The 22,313-nt window shown below is 41.9% G+C and overlaps 1 protein-coding gene across 2 annotated transcripts in view; it reads left to right on the top strand.

The window, feature by feature from the left end:
- dhx30 (DEAH (Asp-Glu-Ala-His) box helicase 30) overlaps positions 1-22,313 on the top strand; it is a 55,348-nt gene that overhangs the window by 4,437 nt on the left and 28,598 nt on the right. For both annotated transcript variants that reach the window (XM_060913919.1, XM_060913911.1), the window contains exons 2-5: positions 8,216-8,343; positions 8,478-8,588; positions 8,819-8,991; positions 11,158-11,266. In XM_060913919.1, coding sequence (XP_060769902.1) covers positions 8,216-8,343; positions 8,478-8,588; positions 8,819-8,991; positions 11,158-11,266 — 521 coding nt within the window. The remainder of the gene's footprint in view (positions 1-8,215; positions 8,344-8,477; positions 8,589-8,818; positions 8,992-11,157; positions 11,267-22,313) is intronic.

The raw sequence follows: 22,313 nt of genomic DNA, 5'->3' as shown, positions 1-22,313 counted from the left end.
TGTTCAGTGTTCTCCTGATGGTGGACTCATGAACATTAACATTAGCCAATGTGAGAGAGGCCTTCAGTTGCTTAGAAGTTACCCTGGGGTCCTTTGTGACCTCGCCGACTATTACACGCCTTGCTCTTGGAGTGATCTTTGGTGGGGTTTACATTAGACCGTATCAGCGGATCATCAGATTAACGTTTTTAAAACGATTAGTGTGCACACAGCAACGCCAATACACGATTCGCGTGCACACAGCAACACCAATACACGGATACGCTCGGCTCCACAGGCATCCTGCGCTCCAAATCACTCCGCCCTGAACAGCGAGTGCCCTCTGGAGGGTGCGCACTCCGACCCTGCGCAGCTCACACAGCGCCCGAGTGGAGCGCACGAGCAGTGATTTGGGACTGAGCCGCTGTGCGTGTGATCTCAGTGCATGTCGGGCATGCGCGTCACTTACCACTTGCAAGTGGAAGGATGGCAAGCCTAAAGACAATCATAACTACACAATGGGCAGTATTTGCATCAGTATTTGCAGTATTTTCATACTTTTATACTCTTTAATGAAAGGTGATACAAGGCGGAAGTCCGCGCCATTTTTCAGCAGTCACGTCACATGACCAACGCCAGCTAATCAGGAAGGTGGATGTCACAGTGACGTTGTCCAATGACGATGCCAGCTAGAGCTCAGCACAGCGTATCCGCGTATTCTCAATGTTTACACAGCACCGGACCAGACACGATCTGGATTGAATACGTGGACCCTGGCGGATTCCCGTTTCCCGGCATTTCCAGGTGTTTTAATGTAAACGGACAGTGCATCCGCGAAGAAAACGAGACAGATACGGTCTAATGTAAACTTGGCCTTTGTTGGTCGACCACTCCTGGGGAGGGTAACAATGGTCTTGAATTTCCCCCATTTGTACACAGTCTGTCTGACTGTGGATTGGTGGAGTCCAAACTCTTTAGAGATGGTTTTATAACCTTTTCCAGCCTGATGAGCATCAACAACACTTTTTCTGAGGTCCTCAGAAATCTCCTTTTGTTCGTGCCATGATGCACTTCCACAAACATGTGTTGTGAAGATCAGACTTTGATAGATCCCTGTTCTTTAAATAAAACAGGATGCCCACTCACACCTGATTTCAGTCAATGGGATGACAAACACCTGACTCTAATTTCACCTTCAAATTAACTGCTAATCCTAGAGGTTCACATACTTTTGCCACTCACAGATATGTAATATTGGAAAATTTTCCTCAATAATTAAATGACCAAGTATAATATTTTTGTCTCATTTGTTCAACTGGGTTGGACTTGTTTGAAAATCTGATGTTGTTTTAGGTCATATTTATGCAGAAATATAGAAAATTCTAAAGGGTTCAAAAACTTTCGAGCACCACTGTTGTAGGCAACATCAGTAGTGTATGTGTGTGCTAGGGCTTGACCTGATAAGAGATTTCTGGCACCAATTGCATTAAGATTTATTACTGAGCCCCATGAAGGGAAATTCAGGTGTTTGCAGCAGCTCAAGTAGGGAGTAAAATGTCGATAAATGTAGACTAAGTTTAAAAAATAAATAAATAAAGACCGATATAATATTGAATGTTAATCAAATATACCATGCACTGGATGGCTCCGGTTGAAGTTATGGATTCTCTGAGGGGCCCCCTGAAGAAAATAGTACTACGCCAGTCACCGAAGAGTAGACTTGGGGCGATTATGTGAAATTCAATTACGATTACATCACATGTACCACGATTATGATTACTTGAGCACAATTACGATTACAGCAAATACCATGCCAAATTCTGTTATGGACAAGTGCTTTTGACCTATTTGGGCACTTATGAGCAATACTATTCAATGAATCAAATGGTGAAAATAAAGGGAAAAAACAAGAACAATGTTTGTTTTACTTGTAACATTTTATTATAATTTTTCATTACGTATGTTTTCACAAGTCTCTCATCTCATCATCTCTAGCCACTTTATCCTGTTCTACAGGGTCGCAAGCAAGCTGGAGCCTATCCCAGCTGACTACGGGCGAAAGGCGGGGTACACCCTGGACAAGTCGCCAGGTCATCACAGGGCTGACACATAGACACAGACAACCATTTACACTCACATTCACACCTACGGTCAATTTAGAGTCACCAGTTAACCTAACCTGCATGTCTTTGGACTGTGGGGGAAACCGGAGCACCCGGAGGAAACCCACGCGGACACGGAGAGAACATGCAAACTCCACACAGAAAGGCCCTCGCCGGCCACGGGGCTCAAACCCGGACCTTCTTGCTGTGAGGCGACAGCGCTAACCATTACACCACCGTGCTGCCCCACATTTAGTCTCCATTAATGTAAAATGTAATGCAAAACTGGTCAGTGTACATTAAAGTGCGAGAGACTATATGTGAAAACATTACCTAATTTCTTTCTTCTATTTCCGGTCTATGATGAGCAGATCGGTTGATACGCGTGCGCTGTCATGCAGACACAGGAAAATGACTGAGCGTTTTTTTTTTTTTCCCCCATAGTTAAAATTATTTTTCTCAAAATAGTTAATTTTGTTCTATTTTGAGTTTCGAGAGTAAAATTTGGAGTGGGAGCAAAATTAGAGTAGTTGTGTAACAGAGTTGATTGTGGTTATGAACTGAGTAAATTGGTACAAGAGTTAATTTCAAGATGCACTGAATCGAGTCAAATACCAGATAAATGAAGCTGTGATAAAAAGTAGTTTTAGAGCTGTGTTGGGGGGGGGGCATGACCTTGCCCACTAGGACTTGACCTGATGGGATTAAGAGTTGGCAGTGGAAGGGGTTTTCACTCTTCTCATTGAATGGAATGAAAATTTTTACCCTTCTCATTGAATCCCCTCCCACTGCCAACCCTTTATCCCAAAACAATAGGGCATACATATTTTGATGGCCAGTTAATTGTCCAAATTAATGGAGCAGATTTAAGTTTTTTGCTCAGTCCATTCCTAAAACTGAACAGAATCACCTCAAGTGACCAAAAAGGTCCGATACAATGGGTAAGGTCATGATTTTTCACATGTTCCAACACAGTTCTAAAACATAATCTTCATTTATCTGTTTTTTTTTTAAAGTACAATCATGATATACATACTGCAGAGATATTATTGTAGCTGAACTTGTGCTGAATACAAAAAAAGTCATATGACTTTGAAAATGCTGCTTAGATTTGTCGAAATTGATAAAATCAGAGGATGCCAAAATCATTAGCGTGCCAGAAAATACCCTCAGACCCCAGCGGGTTAAAGTCTACTGACCTTGCAGGTAAATAGACCAGAGATGTTCAGTATACACAAGGTACCAATGTTCTTCATATACCATCATGTAATTTTCTTATATGATTACCATTATTCATACCTATGATTACAATTACAGCGTGTTTCCTGAGTAAAATTACAATTACATTGATTACATTAAAAAATTGTAATTAATTACAATTATGATTACCCTGTGTCTACTGAAGAGAATCCATAATTTCAGCCGGTGCCTCTGAGTGCTTGGTGAATTTGATTTATATCCCTCATCAAAAAATTCCAAACTAAGTGTTAACTACAAAGAATTAGAAAAAAAAAATTAGAGGTTTAACTCCGTGAATTTCTGAGAAATTGGAAAAGTGTGTCAGGAGTGTTGTGTGAAAGTGAATGAATGTGTAAGTGTACGAGTCAGTGGTTAAACCAGCAATACTATATTAAGCAGAAACATGACCTGTGAAGAAGGTTCAAGAGAAAAAGCTGGATACCACGGAAATGCGGATGCTGAGATGGATGTGCGGAATGATGAGGAGAGACCGGATTAGAAACGAAACGATTAGCATGACAACGAAAGTGGGGAAGATATCAGAGAAGGTGTACGAAAGGAGGTTGCAGTGGTATGGTCATGTGATGAGGAGAAAAGAGGAGTATGTTGCTGGAAGAGTGATTTGATATGGAGGTGGAAGGGAAAAGAGGAAGCCTGAAACAAAGATGGTTAGAAAGTATTAGAATGGACTTGAGAGAAAGACCTGTCCAGACAAAAAGTGAGCAGTCATGCAACCTGGAAGAGACTCGTCAAATCCATCGACCCCGCGTTGAAGTGGGAGATGTCCGTAGAAGATGAGGACAAACTCCCTGTCTTTGTCCATCTCTGCTATACGAGCGTCCAAATGTCCAAATTGGAAAAAGACTATCCAAAGTTCCAAACTGTGCATGAGCACAAACAAATACATTTTTGTGTGTATTCTCAGCATCACTTGATTCCATAAAATCCTCCAAATTCTCATCGTCTTTGAATTTCGGCAAAAACTCACTGGAGGCAGCCATGTTGTCATCGTCCTTTTATTTCTCTTGTTTCTGTTCAAAATAGTGACCCGTTTTGGCCCTATGCTGGCTCTTGTGTTGACTTTTTCTTGACCAACACCCCAGTATTCCTTTTAATGATCACTTCCAACATTTTTCTGCTGAATATTTACAACCCCTGGCAAAAATTATGGAATCACCAGTCTTGGATGAGCACTCATTCACACGTTTTATTCTGTAGAACAAACTCGGATCACAAACATGATACAATAATAAAGTCATTCCAAAGTGCACCTTCTTGGCCTTCAGAAACACTATAAAATAAATGAAGAAAAAGCACTGTGGAAGTCAGTAAATGTTACTTTTATAGACCAAGCACAGGGAAAAAAATATGGAATCACTCAATTCTGAGGAAAAAAATATGGAATCATGAAAAACAGACAAACAAAAGAACATTCAAAACACATCACTAGTACTTAGTTGCACCACCTCTGGCTTTTATAACGGCTTGCAGTCTCTTAGGCACGGACTTGATGAGTGACAAACAGTATTCTTCATCAATCTGGTGCCAACTCTCTTTGATTGCAGTTGCCAGATCAGCTTTGCAGGCCGGAGCCTTGTCGTGGACCATTTTTTTTTTTTTTTTCAATTTCCACCACAAGTTTTCTATTGGGTTGAGATCTGGACCATTTGCAGGCCATGACATTGACTGGATGTGTCTTTCACCAAGGAATGCTTTCACAGTTTTTGCTCTATGGCACGATGCATTGTCATCTTGGAAAATTATTTCATCATCCCCAAACATCTTTTCAATTGAAGGGATAAGAAAACTGTCCAAAATGTCAATGTAAACCTGTGCATTTATTGAAGAAGTAACCACAGTAAGGCTGCAACGATGCATTAGGCCACGATACGAATCACGATATTAGGGTCACGATACGATACGTATCGCGATACACAATGATACACGACAAACTGGTGTGAAAATGTCAAAAATGACATTTTTAATATGAATCAACAATAACACCATACATTTATGCAGACATTACAGTGTATGAGAAATGATGAGTGACCAGCCGATATAAACAGATAATAACACATCCTTCATCCGTTTACATAAAAGGGTGACTTCTTACCATGCTTACAGTTCTTACTAAATACCAATATATCAGCAATGCATGCACATTACATGCAGTGTGTGGAATAATCCACTGTACATATGCAGAGATTGGACTGACCAACTGACTTAGTTGGACTAAAACAGACTAGTTGATTAAAACACCGTTTGCACAATAGCATCTGTCTTTCAAAAACAAACTAATAACGAAGCTACCTCGTGTATTAGCAACACGTGCCAACGTCAATGTTACCAAACGATCTGATTGGCTACGGACAGAACCGAATGCACACGGAAGCGCACGATCTACTGCGCAAGCGCGAATACCTCGGACACGGTATTGAAACTGCCCCGCACGTAAAAGTTGATCACTCTGAACTTAGTAGCTTATCATCGTTAGCATATTGAGTACGGTGTATGATAAATTGATTGCAGGACTTAATTGTTACCGTGTTCGAAATGACAAGAGCGGCATATGTCAATTTCCCAAATGTTTCCAAATAAATACCCACCTTTCGTGTCATTTCGACGATCACGCCCGACTATAATTGTTTTGAGTATAATATAGTCTCTACATGCGGAAAATGAGTTAGTATCGTTGTGTATCACGATTCGTTTTGGCCGGCGATACATATCGTATCGTGGCGAAAGTATCGCGATGCATCGGTGAATCGTTGCACCCCTAAACCACAGCCATCTCCCCAGTGCCTTTGCCTGACATGCAGCCCCATATCATCAAGGATTGTGGAAATTTGGATGTTTTCTTCAGGCAGTCCTCTTCATAAATCTCACTGGAACGGCACCAAACAAAAGTTCCAGCATCATCACCTTGTCCAATGCAGATTCGTGATTCATCACTGAAGATAACTTTCATCCAGTCATCCACAGTCCATGATTGCTTCTCCTTAGCCCATTGTAGTCTTGTTCTTTTCTGTTTAGGTGTCAATGATGGTTTTCTTTTAGCTTTCCTATATGAAAATCCCATTTCCTTTAGGCGATTTCTCACGGTTCGGTCACATACATTGACTCCAGCTTCCTCCCATTTATGCTTCATTTGTTTTGTTGTACTTTTTCGGTTTTCAAGACATATGGCCTTAAGTTTTTTTGTCTTGACGCTTTGATGTCTTCCTTGGTCTACCAGTACGCTTGGCTTTAAAAACCTTCCCATGCTGTTTGTACTTGGTCCATATCTTAGATACAGCTGACTGTGAACAGCCCACATCTTTGGCAACCATGCGTGAAGAGTTACCTTCTTTAAGAAGTTTGACAATCCTCTCTCTTGTTTCAAGAGACATGATTCTTGCCAATCCACTTGGTCCAGCAGCCCTCCAAGGTGTGATAACTGCGCTGTTTCTAACTGCAGACTAACGAGCAGATCTAATCTGAGGCAGGTGTCAATTTAGGGAAAGGAAATTGACTGGGCGAGTCCTTATTTTCTACCTGAAAATTGAGTGATTCCATATTTTTTTTTCCCTGTGCTTGGTCTATAAAAGTAACATTTGCTGACTATCACAATGTATTTTCTTCGTTTATTTTAGTGTTTCTGAAGGCCAAGAAGTTGCACTTTGGAATGACTTTATTATTGTATCATGTTTGTGATCTGAGTTTGTTCTACAGAATAAAACGTGTGAATGAGTGCTCATCCAAGACTGGTGATTCCATACTTTTTGCCAGGGGTTGTATTATACGCTACGTTCACACTGCAAGGCTTAATGCTCAATTCCGATTTTTTTTGTGAAATCCGATTTTTTTGTGAGGTCGTTCACATTAACAAATATATGCGACTTGTATGTGATCCTCAGTATGAACGAAAAGCGACCTAAAAGTGTTCCGCATGCGCATTGCAGGATACGACGACGTCACACGCAGTGAGCATGGCCAGTGTTTACGGAAGTAAAACCGCCCGGTTGCGGTATGACCCATCCAGTCTAGCTTGAATAGCTGCATCCCCCCAAATGGAAATCAGCTCCCTAACCTCTGCGTCCTTCCATTGAGAAGATTCAGAACCTTCACAGCCCGAAGCGTCCCTCGCATTGATGTCATGCGCAGGGGCGCAGATACGTTTTTTGAGCTGGGGGGGGACAAAGCTGCCAGCAAACCAACCCCAACCCCGATATGCCTGTCAAACTTGTTGTGGGTTACCATAGCAACCAAGCTCGAGCTCGCAACCTGTGCAGTCTGCGCAGCTCAACCAACCGAATATCAGTCTTTGTTTTGTTTTATGTGAGTTGTTGCATCTATGTATACACTGCTGTGCACCTCAATAAACCGAATGGTAATTAGTCTTTTGATTTTTCCGTGAGGTTTGCCTTATGCAAAGAAAGACAGCATAGACGTTTTTTCCTCCCTATAAGTGGGGGGGACCGAGCGAGGTGAATTTAAATCTGGGTGGGACCAATCCCCCCCCTCTATCTGCGCCCGTGATTATGCGCCATGTTGTTGTAACTTTTTTTGAGAGACCCGCCGCCTACTTCAGCGCAGAATAGTGACGTTTGTGGCTTGTTGATGACGTGTAAGTCGGATGAATGCGACCTGGCGGTTCAGACTGAAGTCGCATATGAAAAGAGCGGATAGGAATCGGAATTAGGACCACATATCCAAACGGCTTGGGTCGGATTTGAAAAAATCGGATCTGTGTCGTTCATATTGTCAATAAAAGATCGGATACAGGTCACATATGGGCGAAAAGATCGGATTTGAGTCGCTTCAGCCTGCAGTGTGAACGTAGCCATAGTTTAGTAGGCCAGTGTGCGTTTGTGAGGTAATGCGTGATCTCCAGCTTGGCTGTGTTTGTTCTCCAGGCCAGTCTGACCTCCTCATGGAGTTCCCCGAGCCAAAGCATCTCCTCCATTCAACCCTGTCCAGATCCCTGAGACGCTCCAATATCTCTCAGTATATCCAGTACAACTGCACAGACGGAGATGTGAAGGTACAGACGGGATAAATCCTTACGAGACCTTACGCTCGTTCATCACAGCCCGATAATGAACATCTGTAAATATCATGAATAGAAACCATGCTAAAAGCCTGAATTTTTATTCATTTATTTTTTTGTTGTGTCAGAGGGCGACAGTTACACTGCTCTGGCCTCAGAGGATCGAAGTCGAGGGATTTGGGTCACGGAAACAGGAGGCGGAGCGACGTGCTGCAGCAGCTGCCTGCCATAGGCTGAGAGTGAGTATAAGCCCCACCCACTTAAAACTATATATTTTCTGCCACAGAAATGAAAGGTGAGCTTTATGATCATGTTTATCATAAGAATTTATCATGTATATTTAATCCTTTTTTTTTTTTCATGCGGCCAAAAAAAAAAAGCCCAAGTGCGAAAGAAATAAACATCCGAACGTTGGGTTCCAGATGCGTCTTGGCTGAGTACAGCTGAACTGAGTTCTCTTTATGAACAGGAACTGGGAGTTCTGGGTCCGAGGAACCAGCTTCCCACGCAGAGATTATCCCAGCAGTCTGGATGGCGCTCCTCTGTCTGGGAGGATACAGAGGAAGACCCGAGTGTGTATAAAAGCAGGGAGCTACGACGAACCACGAGCAACAGGATGAGACGAGCTGCCACAAACCTGGAGTAAGTGCTTGGTTTTATTTCCCTTTAAACCGTGACTTTGGTCTTTTCACTTCCTGTTCATTTACGAATCATACAAATGTTGACTTTTTTTTTTTAAACCTGAAGTAGTTCTTTCGGCTGTTCCCATTAGGGGTTGCCACAGCAGATAACGTCCCTCCATCTCCTCCTGTCCGCCGTATCTTTATTAGCTCATCTAACCATGAGTGATGAGCAGTTGCCGCGGCGTGGCATAGCGTCCGTCATCCACAATTCAGTTAAATCGTATCTCGTCCTTCAGTTCTCCACAGACTTCCATTCCGATTGTTTTGTTTGAAAGAACTCATCACTCCGCACAAAACTTGGTTGTTTTGTCAAATTTTCTGCTAACGAGTTACTAATTAGGCCAAATTAATGACTTTTCCAGGCCTCTCACTAGAATTGTATCTCCTCTCAGACTTCTCATCCGATTCCAGTTCTGATCGATGTTTGTTTTGTTTTGAGTCGATCTTCCTTCAAGGAACAAAACTTGGTGTTTTTTTTTTTTTCCCTGTTGTAAACAATTTGTTTACAACTTTATTTTCAGTTAAATCACATCTCCCTCCTTCAGTTCTCAACGGATTTCAGTTCCGGTTGTTTGTTTTATGTGAAAGAACTCGACCTTCTGCATAAAACTTGGTCATTAGGGGTATTCACATGGCACATATTTGCATCGATGCTGCACCGATGTATTTTGTTGCAATATATCTTACACCGGTGTAAATTTTGTGGAGCGTTCACACATCACAACCCTGCTTACTAGAGAGAAGCGTGTTAGCACCGGTGCAGCCCCACTTGCGTTCACACGGCAGTTTTTGCGACCGTGCTATACGATAGTAATAATGCGGAAATGAAATACGCGCATGCGTGAAAATGTACTTCCTTTTCCCGGTTGTCATGGCATCACCAAGCGCCGGGAAAACAACGTGGATGAAGACACCAGTGTTGCCGGATACTGCTGACGTTTTCCAGCCCAAAATATGTTAAAATCTGCCAAAATGCACTTAAAACTGCCCAATCTGGCAACACTGGAAGACATGCAGTTCTGTTGTTGTTGATATTCGCCATTTTGGAAGTGCAAAGTACCAGGATGCAAATTATGCAATGCCTGTATGTAATCAACTCTCGTCACGCGTAGCGAGTCTACCCCTGTAGCGTTCAGACGTCCCATTTTATATCGGTGCTGCCCCGCAAACTAGCATTTACTCCGGAGTAAATTTCTGAAACCACCTCCCGAGCAGGGTTAGATTTGCACCGGTTTAAGCAGCTTTCAGGGGCTACACCGGTATAACTTTGTACCGTGTGAACGCTCTACCGGGGCAGCCCCGGTGCTACACCGGAGTAAAAGTTGCCGTGTGAACACCCCTATTGTTTTGTCCATTTTTTGTGAACAGATTAGTCATTAGGTCAACTTTAATACATTTATCGTGCAAATTCAGTTCTGATCGATGTTTGTTTTGGTTAGATTTTCCCTCGGGGAACAAAATTTAGTCCTTTTTGTTGATTTTCCTGTTGTAAACAGTTTGTCGTGGAGGTTGGTCCTCTCTCACATCGTCACATTTCAGTTCTGGTTGATGTTTTGGTCATCATGGTGGTTTTGACGGCAGGCCAGATAGTGATTACGTCCTTGATGTTCTGGTCTTCGGTCACACCAACCGTCCTCATGTCCTCCTTCACTACATCCATAAACCTCATCTTTGCTCTTCCCTCTTTTTTCCTTCTACCTGGCAACTCCATCTCCAGTATCTCTCTCCCCCCCCCCCCCTCCCCCCAGTATACCCTGGATCTCTCTTCTGGATGTGTCCAAACCATCTCAAGCTCTCCTCTCTCGCTTTGTCTCCAAGCCGTCCTATACGCTCTGTCCCTCTAATCCTGTCCAACTTTGTCACTATAATGAAAATCCCAACATCAACTCTCCTACCTCCAGTTCAGCCTCCTGTATTTTCGTCTCCAAGCTATACTTTAAACCTGAATGACAATCTTGGCAATATTTACTTTAATGTAATTTGGTTTATTCTTCTTGAATAGTCAAGATATTAAACGTTTCTTGTCTAAAGATCCACAGATTTTTTTTTTTTTAAACGTGGTTTCAGGATTGTTTGGTTCTGCTGTATGTTTGTGTTGAGTGTATTTATTGGCTTTTGGGTGCAGAATGGTGGAAGAGGATCCGAAGGTCTTGGAGGCACTCGCCATCTTCTCGAAGCCGAAAGCGCTCTTGGCGAGGGTTATTCAAGTAGCCACGACATCTGGTAGCGTCAACGTAAGTTAAAGGAGCATGCTAAACCCTGAACGGTGAAATAAAACATATGTGCTGTTGGAGGAAAATAATCAATAGCAGGGTTTCCTGCGTGATTGCTTTCCTGTAACATTATATCGCTGAATAGCATTTTATTGCAGTTGTACCACTTTTATGGATTCTGATTCTGTGGTGTAATTCTGTAATGCTGACTGTGTGGGAATTAACATGTAATTATTTAACCAGTTAATTGAATTTGCTTTCTTTTTCTTTTCTTGGCTCTTTTATGATCATGGAGGTTAAAAAAAAAAATCTAAATTTATCATCAGCACGAATGTGTTGCTAGCCGTAATGGGGCATTTGTCCTGACTCCCAACTTTTAATCTCATAATTTTCAGGGCTCGACATTAGCAATTGCCCGATGGCCCGGCGGTGTTTTTTACGTCTTTCGGGCCAGTTCGGGCCACTAAATTTGGCCAAACAGTGGCCCGGGCGGGCCAGTACGTTTTCGATACAAATTAACAAATTTTATTACCCATATTTTGGCCCAATCCCAATTCTAATTTCTACCCCTCCCCCTTCCCCTTGGCCCTTCCCCTTGAAACTGAGCTACAAGGGATAGGGCTTGAAATTCAACCCCTACGTATTGGGATAGCCCTTCAACGATCGCATACGTCATCGCGTACCTCCGTCAGCGTTTACGTTAGCAAAACGCGACCAAATGCGTCATTGGCTGCGACCAGCCACTACAGTCAGAGCCAGAGGCAGAAATCTCTGCTGGCAGGGTGTGATTTGTTAACTAACACCACTGAATGGGATATCTTTGGCGCTTCGTGCACCACATCCGACAGAATGAGGTGTCAGAACACTCATGTAAACAATAAAAGTGAGAATAACAGAACAAAACGTACGCAGTCAAGCAACTGAAAACAATACTCACTCCCAAAGCTTTTTAGCAGCAGCTTGGATTTCAGAAATCGCTGCTCATTCTCAGCTCGAAAGCGAATCAAGCGGCGTGTTTCCTCTGGATAACAACTTAAAACACGTAAATAATGGAGAAAATACATTTATGACAATCTTTCGCCGTGGGAACCGCCATCTTTCTGAAATCCGCATGGCATTGTGGGAAATCACTCAAACCCCTTCGTTCGGAGTCAGCTCCAGGAAAATCTCCGTTTGGAGGGGTACAGAAGCCCTACCCCTTCCCCTACCCCTCCGCGTTAACTGGGATTGGGATACCCCTACCCCTTCACGTGAACGCGCAAAATGGAGGGGAAGGGCCAAGGGGTTGGTCCAAGGGGTGAAATGGGATTCGGCCTTTACCCAGAATTGCGAAGAAATTGTTCGTAAAATACACCTTTTCGATACGAGGTCCGCCATCTTTGTTTTCGTCACCCTCCGCTCCACGGCAGGAGTGTGTCGTCTTCGTGCATCTTCGGAGATGTTCGGAAGCATCGTTTTGGCGGGAAAATGGCATCTTGTAGACGAAAACAGTTGCGGCAAGGAGACCATCAGAACGGTGAAATTCAAATAGAAATATGTTCAAACTGCACGCTCCCCAACCTGGCTAAAGGCCAGGTAAACAGTTTAAATACGATTGTGCATAAATTAACTATCGGGTGTTAACGAACGGCTTCATTTTGAACTCGGCAGCCAATCAGAGCACGCGACATCACGCTCGGTTTACAACTCGCCAAATCGTAAAACAGCATTTCAATACACGCGCTTTAGCTTCAGATGGTGTAAAATCGTTCAGACTTTGTATATTAATATCAAAATTTCAGGATACACTGCCAAGAAATACACGTGTATCAACTTTTAGTGATTTAAAGAATGAAGTATAAATGAACAGATAAAATAATGTGGTAAATTAGATCTGATCCCATATATTATATTATTCAAATATCCAAAGATGATGAAATCTATCAAAATAGCCAAACTAGGTCTACATTAGTTCATGACAACAAAAATAACTATTCTGACTAGGGTTGGGCGGTATTACGGTAAGAAGGTATCCCGAGGTATCCAAAAGTACCAACGGTATCGGTCTCATTACCGTCATTTTAAAAAAAATATATAATATCTAAATAAATATGGAGTACATGAGGTCATAATATAAAATAATAAATTGAAGATCATCCCGAATAACTGTGTGATCGTATTTTCACTAATTCTATCAATTTCCTAAAGAAGTTCTCATCGCGTGCAGGGTTGTTTATGTCGTTACCATGGCAACCCTGCATGACATTTGGAGTCTGACAGAAAGCTTCGCAAGAGACTGAGACCGCGGTTGAAAGATGGCAAGTCAAGATAACGAGTTAGTGGCAAAAAAAAAAATACAACATCGGCAGTGTGGCAGTATTTTGGTTTCAAACCAAACGAAAAGGAAGAGCCAGCAATAATGTAAATGACCGCGCAAAATCGAAAAAAATCTAATATGTCCCCTAAGGCACACCATAGCCTGGGGTACTCCACTTCCACGAGATCTCTCCAATGAGTTGTGTTTTGAGTAGGTTACATGAGTAACAACAAGGTAAAATAATATAACGTATGACATTTGGGATGTGGGTAATAAACGTTTGAAATGTCATCTACTGAAGAAACGGAAGAAAACATCGTAGTGTAAACTGTTAGGTTTCTGGTGGGAATTAGCAATGCGCTTGCTATCTTTGTTGGGTGTGTTAAACCGTATGGATTTAAGTGGAATAATTGTAAGGAGTTATGTGATCAAGACAACGTTTTAAGCAAGGTAAGGCCATTTGATTATTAATTTCCCCGCCATGGCATGATGTGGGCCCATATGATTTTGCCTTGTGCAGCTATCATGCATTTGAATTAGGTTCGCCTCATTTGCGCTGAAGAATATGGTTTATCGCGCAGTCTAAACGGACTTGGGTGTTGGTTGATTCTTTTTCTTTTCTTTTTTTATTTCCCATGCTTGAAAGGGTATGATCCTGCTCATCGTGTACTTTTTTTGATGGAGTAGGTGAAATAGTGCTGCAAATGGCGTTTCAACGCAGACATGTGTAAACGACAGTTGAATGCTATTTTCAAGATGAAGGAAGAGTTGCGTGATGCTTTGAAATATCTCTTAATCCATTCATCAATGCACAAAATTCGCTTTGCTGCTTAATCCATACCACAATGCACATAATTCGCTATGCTGCTTTTAAATAGTACATTTGAGGCATAGGCGCAGGTCTGGACAAGGTCCGCCGGTATAGGCGCACGTTACACAGTAGGCCGAAACAAAAATATTTTTTTCTCGGTAATACCGTATACCCCGGGAAAACACAGACAGTTTAAAGGTATCAAAATTTGGATACCGCCCAACCCTAATTCTGACCCTCTCTGGTACAACCAGACCATGCTAAACCCAGTATACCCCCAGTTGCTAGGGTATCTGCTGTTGCCATGGCAACGGTTTATGCAAATAGGCTGAATTTGCAAAAATTTACTACTAGTTCCCCCAAGGGCATATCCTGAAAATTTGGTGTTTATATCTTGTCTTATTAAAAAAACACAACTTTTCACCCCTTTTTGGCTCACCTGAGCATACCTGTTAATGAGCTAATTAACAGGTAATTAGGGTTATAAATCACCCCCGAGCAGGTAAGACTTTGCAAAAATCTCACTATATTATTCCCCAAAGTCCACCCTTTCAGGAAATGTATGGTTTGTCAATGATTCTCATGAGATTTTATTAATTAAGAAATAAAACTTCTTCATGGGCAATAAAAATGCCCATTTAAATCCAGCATGATAAGGGTTAGTATGCCACCCTCACCTTTCATTCAGACTTGGGACTGGCCTGTGTGTGTCTTGTGGCTATTATATAAAGGTGTACAACCCCGATTCCAAAAAAGTTGGGACAAAGTACAAATTGTAAATAAAAACGGAATGCAATAATTTACAAATCTCAAAAACTGATATTGTATTCACAATAGAACATAGACAACATATCAAATGTCGAAAGTGAGACATTTTGAAATTTCATGCCAAATATTGGCTCATTTGAAATTTCATGACAGCAACACATCTCAAAGTTGGGACAGGGGCAATAAGAGGCTGGAAAAGTTAAAGGTCCAAAAAAGGAACAGCTGGAGGACCAAATTGCAACTCATTAGGTCAATTGGCAATAGGTCATTAACATGACTGGGTATAAAAAGAGCATCTTGGAGTGGCAGCGGCTCTCAGAAGTAAAGATGGGAAGAGGATCACCAATCCCCCTAATTCTGCGCCGACAAATAGTGGAGCAATATCAGAAAGGAGTTCGACAGTGTAAAATTGCAAAGAGTTTGAACATATCATCATCTACAGTGCATAATATCATCAAAAGATTCAGAGAATCTGGAAGAATCTCTGTGCGTAAGGGTCAAGGCCGGAAAACCATACTGGGTGCCCGTGATCTTCAGGCCCTTAGATGGCACTGCATCACATACAGGCATGCTTCTGTATTGGAAATCACAAAATGGGCTCAGGAATATTTCCAGAGAACATTATCTGTGAACACAATTCACCGTGCCATCCGCCGTTGCCAGCTAAAACTCTATAGTTCAAAGAAGAAGCCGTATCTAAACATGATCCAGAAGCGCAGACGTCTTCTCTGGGCCAAGGCTCATTTAAAATGGACTGTGGCAAAGTGGAAAACTGTTCTGTGGTCAGACGAATCAAAATTTGAAGTTCTTTATGGAAATCAGGGACGCCGTGTCATTCGGACTAAAGAGGAGAAGGACGAACCAAGTTGTTATCAGCGCTCAGTTCAGAAGCCTGCATCTCTGATGGTATGGGGTTGCATTAGTGCGTGTGGCATGGGTAGCTTACACATCTGGAAAGACACCATCAATGCTGAAAGGTATATCCAGGTTCAATCTAGAGCAACATATGCTCCCATCCAGACGATGTCTCTTTCAGGGAAGACCTTGCATTTTCCAACATGACAATGCCAAACCACATACTGCATCAATTACAGCATCATGGCTGCATAGAAGAAGGGTCCGGGTACTGAACTGGCCAGCCTGCAGTCCAGATCTTTCACCCATAGAAAACAAAACGGAAGATACGACAAAAAAGACCTAAGACAGTTGAGCGACTAGAATCCTACATTAGACAAGAATGGGTTAACATTCCTATCCCTAAACTTGAGCAACTTGTCTCCTCAGTCCCCAGACGTTTACAGACTGTTGTAAAGAGAAAAGGGGATGTCTCACAGTGGTAAACATGGCCTTGTCCCAACTTTTTTGAGATGTGTTGTTGTCATGAAATTTAAAATCACCTAATTTTTCTCTTTAAATGATACATTTTCTCAGTTTAAACATTTATGTCATCTATGTTCTATTCTGAATAAAATATGGAATTTTGAAACTTCCACATCATTGCATTCTGTTTTTATTTACAATTTGTACTTTGTCCCAGCTTTTTTGGAATCGGGGTTGTATTTAAAAAGTTCATTGTACCTCTATTTCTATATGAATATCTACAGTGGTGAGAATTCAATATCTACAATGTTGAGAATATATGAGCCAAAGTTGAAACCATGACAAAAAAGGGAAATATGTCTCCATCACACAGGGTGGGTTACAGGCAAAGCTTGTTCTATAAACAAGTTAGTTGCATGGTGAGGCAAAACTTAGCTTATTCTAAAACTTATACAAACAATTGTTAATGTAAAACAGTAATTAACAGCATGTTAAACGAACCGAGAACAAGAACAAAGGAAATTTTTAAACGTAACTAAGAAATTGATAGAACAAGAAGTGCAAACAATAAAATATCAATGTGAACAAACAAAGATATAATAATGTTAGCAAAATATGAATAATCTTCATCTCATCTCATTATCTCTAGCCGCTTTATCCTGTTCTACAGGGTCGCAGACAAGCTGGAGCCTATCCCAGCTGACTACAGACGAAAGGCGGGGTACACCCTGGACAAGTCGCCAGGTCATCACAGGGCTGACACATAAGTGGTGTTTACATTAGACCGTATCCGTCTCGTTTTCGTCGCGGATGCACTGTCCGTGCACATTAAAACGCCGGGAAACGACTCCACAGGCGGAACAACTTGAATCCGCCAGGGCCCACGTATTCAACCCAGTTCGTATCTGATCCGGTGCTGTGTAAACATTGAGGAACGAAGAAACAGTGTTGAGCTCTAGCTGACGTCGTCATTGGACAACGTCACTGTGACATCCACCTTCCTGATTCGCTGGCGTTGGGATCACACACACAGCGGCTCAGTCCCGAATCACTGCTCGTGCGCTTCACTCGCGCGCTCTGTGAGCTGCGCAGGGCCGGAGTGCGCACCCTCCAGAGGGCACTCGCTGTTCAGGGCGGAGTGATTTGGAGCGCAGGAGGAAGCGCTGAGCCGCACTGAGGTCTATTTACACATTTCAACTTGATACGGTCTAATGTAAACACCACCATAGACACAGACAACCATTCACACTCCCATTCACACCTACAGTCAATTTAGAGTCCCCAGTTAACCTAACCTGCATGTCTTTGGACTGTGGGGGAAACCGGAGCACCCGGAGGAAACCCACGCGGACACGGGGAGAACATGCAAACTCCGCACAGAAAGGCCCTCGCCGGCCACGGGGCTCGAACCCGGACCTTCTTGCTGTGAGGCGACAGCGCTAACCACTACACCACCGTGCCACCATGAATAATCTTATTTTCATTAATTTCACCTTAAAATGCACCAGAATGCGCGAATATAAATTGAAAAATCAAAATTTTCCAGGGGAGGGCCCCCAGACCCCCCTCTTTGTGCAAGCACCTATGGTGCTTGCAGCAGCTGCCTACGGCAGCTATGGTTCGGGTACCACACGCATTCGGGCCACCACATTTTCCATTTGGGCCAGTAACTTTTCAATTCCACTGGCCCAATGGGCCACCAGTGGTAAATGCTTAATGTCAAGGCCTGATTTTGTTTTAAAATGCATGTTTAAAACCCAGGTCACATGACCAGACACTTTCACGTCAGTGTTCCAGCTAGCTTTCCGAAAGGGCGGGGCACCAATGATTATCACGTACATCGCTTTAGACAAAGAGTCTGTCATGCAAGCAGAGGTGGACAGTAACAAAGTAAATTTACTTGAGTACTGTACTTAAGTACAGATACTCAGTGTACTTTACTTGAGTGATTTGTAAACTTGTGACTAACTTCACTACACTTGAAAGACAAATATCGTACTTTTTTACTCCACTACATTTCTATCAAGGTCCTTGTTACTATGAAGCAGCTTTGAAAGTGGATGTGTTTTGTTTTTTTTTCTTTTTGAAAACGTGATTGTTTTTTTTTCCCAGGTGACACTGAGACAGCCTATCAGTAATCACTAGGGTCGCGTCACGTCCATAGACTGTATAACCTCGAGATCGGTTATTTCTCAACAGCATTATTGAACGCAATCAGTTGATGGCAGGATGGAAGGAGGCGTCTCTTCTGGGGAATGCACACACTCATGGCTTTACCGAGAACCCATGTTTCAGTTTTCTGAAAGGAATAGAGTCGTTTCTGAAAGGAATAAAGAGTTGTTTGCCTAAAACAAACCACATCACAGCCTACAAAAACTCGCCGTCCGACCTGCGGAAGCATATTGAGCTATGTAAACGTTTTATTCCAAGAGAAAGCTTGTAATGAAGTTGTCTGTGCTTTTAGAGCTAGCGACAATGTTGCAAATGTAGCTATGTGGTCTGATTTGACTAATCACTTTCTATGGGTTTACCCGCCAAGTTGCCGTAACCTTGTCCACAGCTAACATTTACACATAGCTAGTTAACTTGGATTACTGTTAGTTAGCATGTAAAAACGGAGTTACGCTAACATGAATAACGTTAACTTATCTGGAGTGCTTTCAGAAATGTTTCAGCACAATCTTGCCAAATAAACAGTGTAGAAATCTTTCTTTTCTAGTATCGTTAGCTACCCAATATGATTTTGAGTTTGAAAAGATTTTGCTAGCATGTCAGGTGGAGTTTCACTGACTAGCTAGCTTAATGTTAAACCTCCAAGATGGCACAGGCAGATTCATTGGGGATAGATTAGGGATAAAATTGCTCATTGGGGATAGATTAGGGATAAAATTAGCTCATGTTTTAAGTCGTTCAAATTCTGTAAAGCTGCTTTGCGACAATGTTTATTGGTAAAAGCGCTATACAAATAAACTTGATTTGATATGTGCATGAATATATATACACACTTGTGCATGCGAGACCTGTGAGATGGACAGTAAGTCACAACAAATTGATGGAATTTTTTTTGATGTCAGATGATGGTCTTGCACTTTTTTTTTTGTCTTGCTTAAAGCAGTGTTGCTGTTGGACAGTTATTAAGCTAGAGGTGTGGACCTGGGTTTTAAGCAGGTTGGCTTGTAATTTTATTTTCTGAGCAAGCTGCATTTACAGCTGTTCCACTGTCTTCCTGATTAACATACACATGCATGTGTGCACACACTGCCAGAGCTGGGTCAGATCACTACTGTGCTGCTTTGTGGGGGTGGGGAGGAGCGTTACAGTCAGTGCTGAAGTGGGAGGTCCCAGGCCGGAACGCAGGAGGTGGGTGGGTCCGGCGACTCAAAAAAAAAAAAAAATGGAGGGGGGGCGGTTTACTGTAACTTTACGCACACGCCTATTGCATGACATGTATTGCAACAGCACCAGTTATCAGATCCTGGACAACAATGGACAACGCTCAGAATGTCCTCCAAACAGGCACTCAAGTTCACTCTCGCTCTCCACACATACGTTAAGGCAGGGGTCGGGAACCTTTTTGGCTGAGAGAGCCATGAAAGCCACATATTTTCAAATACATTTTCGTGAGAGCCATATATAAAAAGTGACGCTGAATACAACTAAAATGCATTTTTACGTATGACCAACAATTTGAGTGTAATATATTCTTTTTCATAATGAAGAGGCTCTTGACATGCCGTCTTCCTCCTGTCCCCCGCTGATATTTTGAATATTTTGAAAAATTTTAGTAAGCTTTCTTGTTTTTTTGCCATTTTTTCCACAGCACAAGCTAACGGCTACAAAAAACCCGGTGTTCTCTTGAGCGGAAGTATACACCCTATGTCCCCCCCCTCCCCTTTCACATAGATTTTGTGGATGTCATAGGAGAGAAACAGGGATGAGAATTTTCCGCCGATTGGCGGATTTCCGACTTTTTCAGACCAAAATGATCGTTTTTGAGATCGATGTAAATCCGTTGAGAAATTTTTTTTTTTTTTTTGGGGGGGGGTATGATTAACGATCTGTGGTCACCTTATAACGCAGACATCCCAAGTCTCCCGGAAGTTCCGGGAGTCTCCTGCATATTGATAGAAGCGAGCAAGAGCGTGCGCGCGCAACATTAAGGTCTGCATCACGCATCTTAGAATGTGCGCGCGCGAGGGGGTGCGCGAGGGAGATTGTGTGCAGTGTTGCCAGATACTGCTGAGGTTTTCCAGCCCAAAATACGTTCAAAACCCGCCAAAATGCACTTAAAACCACCCAATCTGGCAACACTGCCTGTGTGCCTGTTCATGTAGCGCATGCCAGACAAAGAGCATCTTGATTGGGTTACTCAGCAAAATAAGCCAATCAGCTTTCAGTGTGGGCGGGCTTTTATCTCTTTTCTCGAGGACCGGAGTTTTCAGTTGAGTCAGTGCAGCCTACAGGATCGGCATGGCAGAGAGAGAGCGCCCCCCCCCCCAAAAAAAAAAAATATATATCAATTACATGTCATATATAAGTGTGTATCTTTTATAAATGGGGTTAGTTTATCTAATGTAGCATGTTGGGGAGAATCATAGTATCATATCTATATTTCTGATGAAATTTTAAGTATGATAGCATGTATAACTCTCCTACTTATTGCTCATTTCATAGGGGGACGGGGGGGAATTGTTGGCATGTGCCGCGCGGGAGCGTCTGCCCAAATTTTTTAGGCCGAGATGAACTTAGTTTTTGATTTAAAAAAAATTTCCAATATGTAATGCCCATTGTACATGCCTGTTCTTTAATTCAAAGTCACCATCTCGATCTTCAGATTGACCATATGGTATCTGTATTAGAGAATTATATGATAGAACTTTTTTCTGGTTTGCACTTCATTGTAAAGGATTAGAGTATTCAAAGACATGAATAGCAAAAATGCAGAAATATAATACTGTAGAGCTTGTTTATATTAAAAGGTGCATTTGATTTTTTGAAATCATCAAATGTGAATTGATTAAAAACAAGTCTCTTGTACCATATTAATCATTTTCACCTGGGAGTCCACCAAGAAGGGGAATTTATTTCCAAATACATTGCAAATTTTTGCTGATAAAATTAATGGTTTTGGGGTAAAAAAAAAAAAAAAAGCCAAAAATCATTAGCCCCCCCAGGCCCCGCCCCATTTTTTTTCAGACTTTTAAAATATTTTTCATTCTCATCCCTGGAGAAATCAACAACAGATATCAAAACCGAACACTAAACAAATTTTTATTTACTTATTTATTGTTTGATTCTTTTTTTTTTTTCCCTTTGTGATGGTCACGGAGGTGATCTGATCCATTTAAATAGCTGCCGGAACACCGAATGAAACGAAAATAGCTGCCAGATCCGACGACGGAGGTTCCAGATCTTGTTCTGTCATGTTCCGGCTCAAATTAAGCCCTGGTTACAATTAAAAAAAAAAAAAAAAACACTGGCTCTTTTTCAGTTCAGTTGCGTTTCATTTTGTAACATTCTACCAGGCGTTTATTCTACAGGTTCTACAAGTTAGTCAATAAATCCAGTCGGTTGTTTCAGAGGCATTTGGTTTTGTAAGCGTTGTGGCATTAATATAACAATCCGTTGACAGAAAATGTACTTAAGTATTTTTAAAAGCAAATACTTTTAAGTAAAATTTGACTGTACAACTTTCACTTGTATCAGAGTAACATTTGACCAGTGGGATCTGTACTTGGACTTAAGTAATGGAGTTGGGTATTTTGTCCACCTCTGCATGCAAGGTAGATTACTTTTTTTGTAAAATAAAGTAAGCAAATCTGAAACTTCTGAGTTAACCAGTTTATGTCCATGTGCGTTTTTGCTCTGAGCGA

Source organism: Neoarius graeffei, chromosome 1 (genome assembly GCF_027579695.1).
Source record: "Neoarius graeffei isolate fNeoGra1 chromosome 1, fNeoGra1.pri, whole genome shotgun sequence".
Lineage (NCBI taxonomy): Eukaryota > Metazoa > Chordata > Actinopteri > Siluriformes > Ariidae > Neoarius > Neoarius graeffei.
The sequence above is the reverse complement of the archived record's forward strand: the minus strand, read 5'-3'. Positions and strand labels throughout refer to the sequence as shown.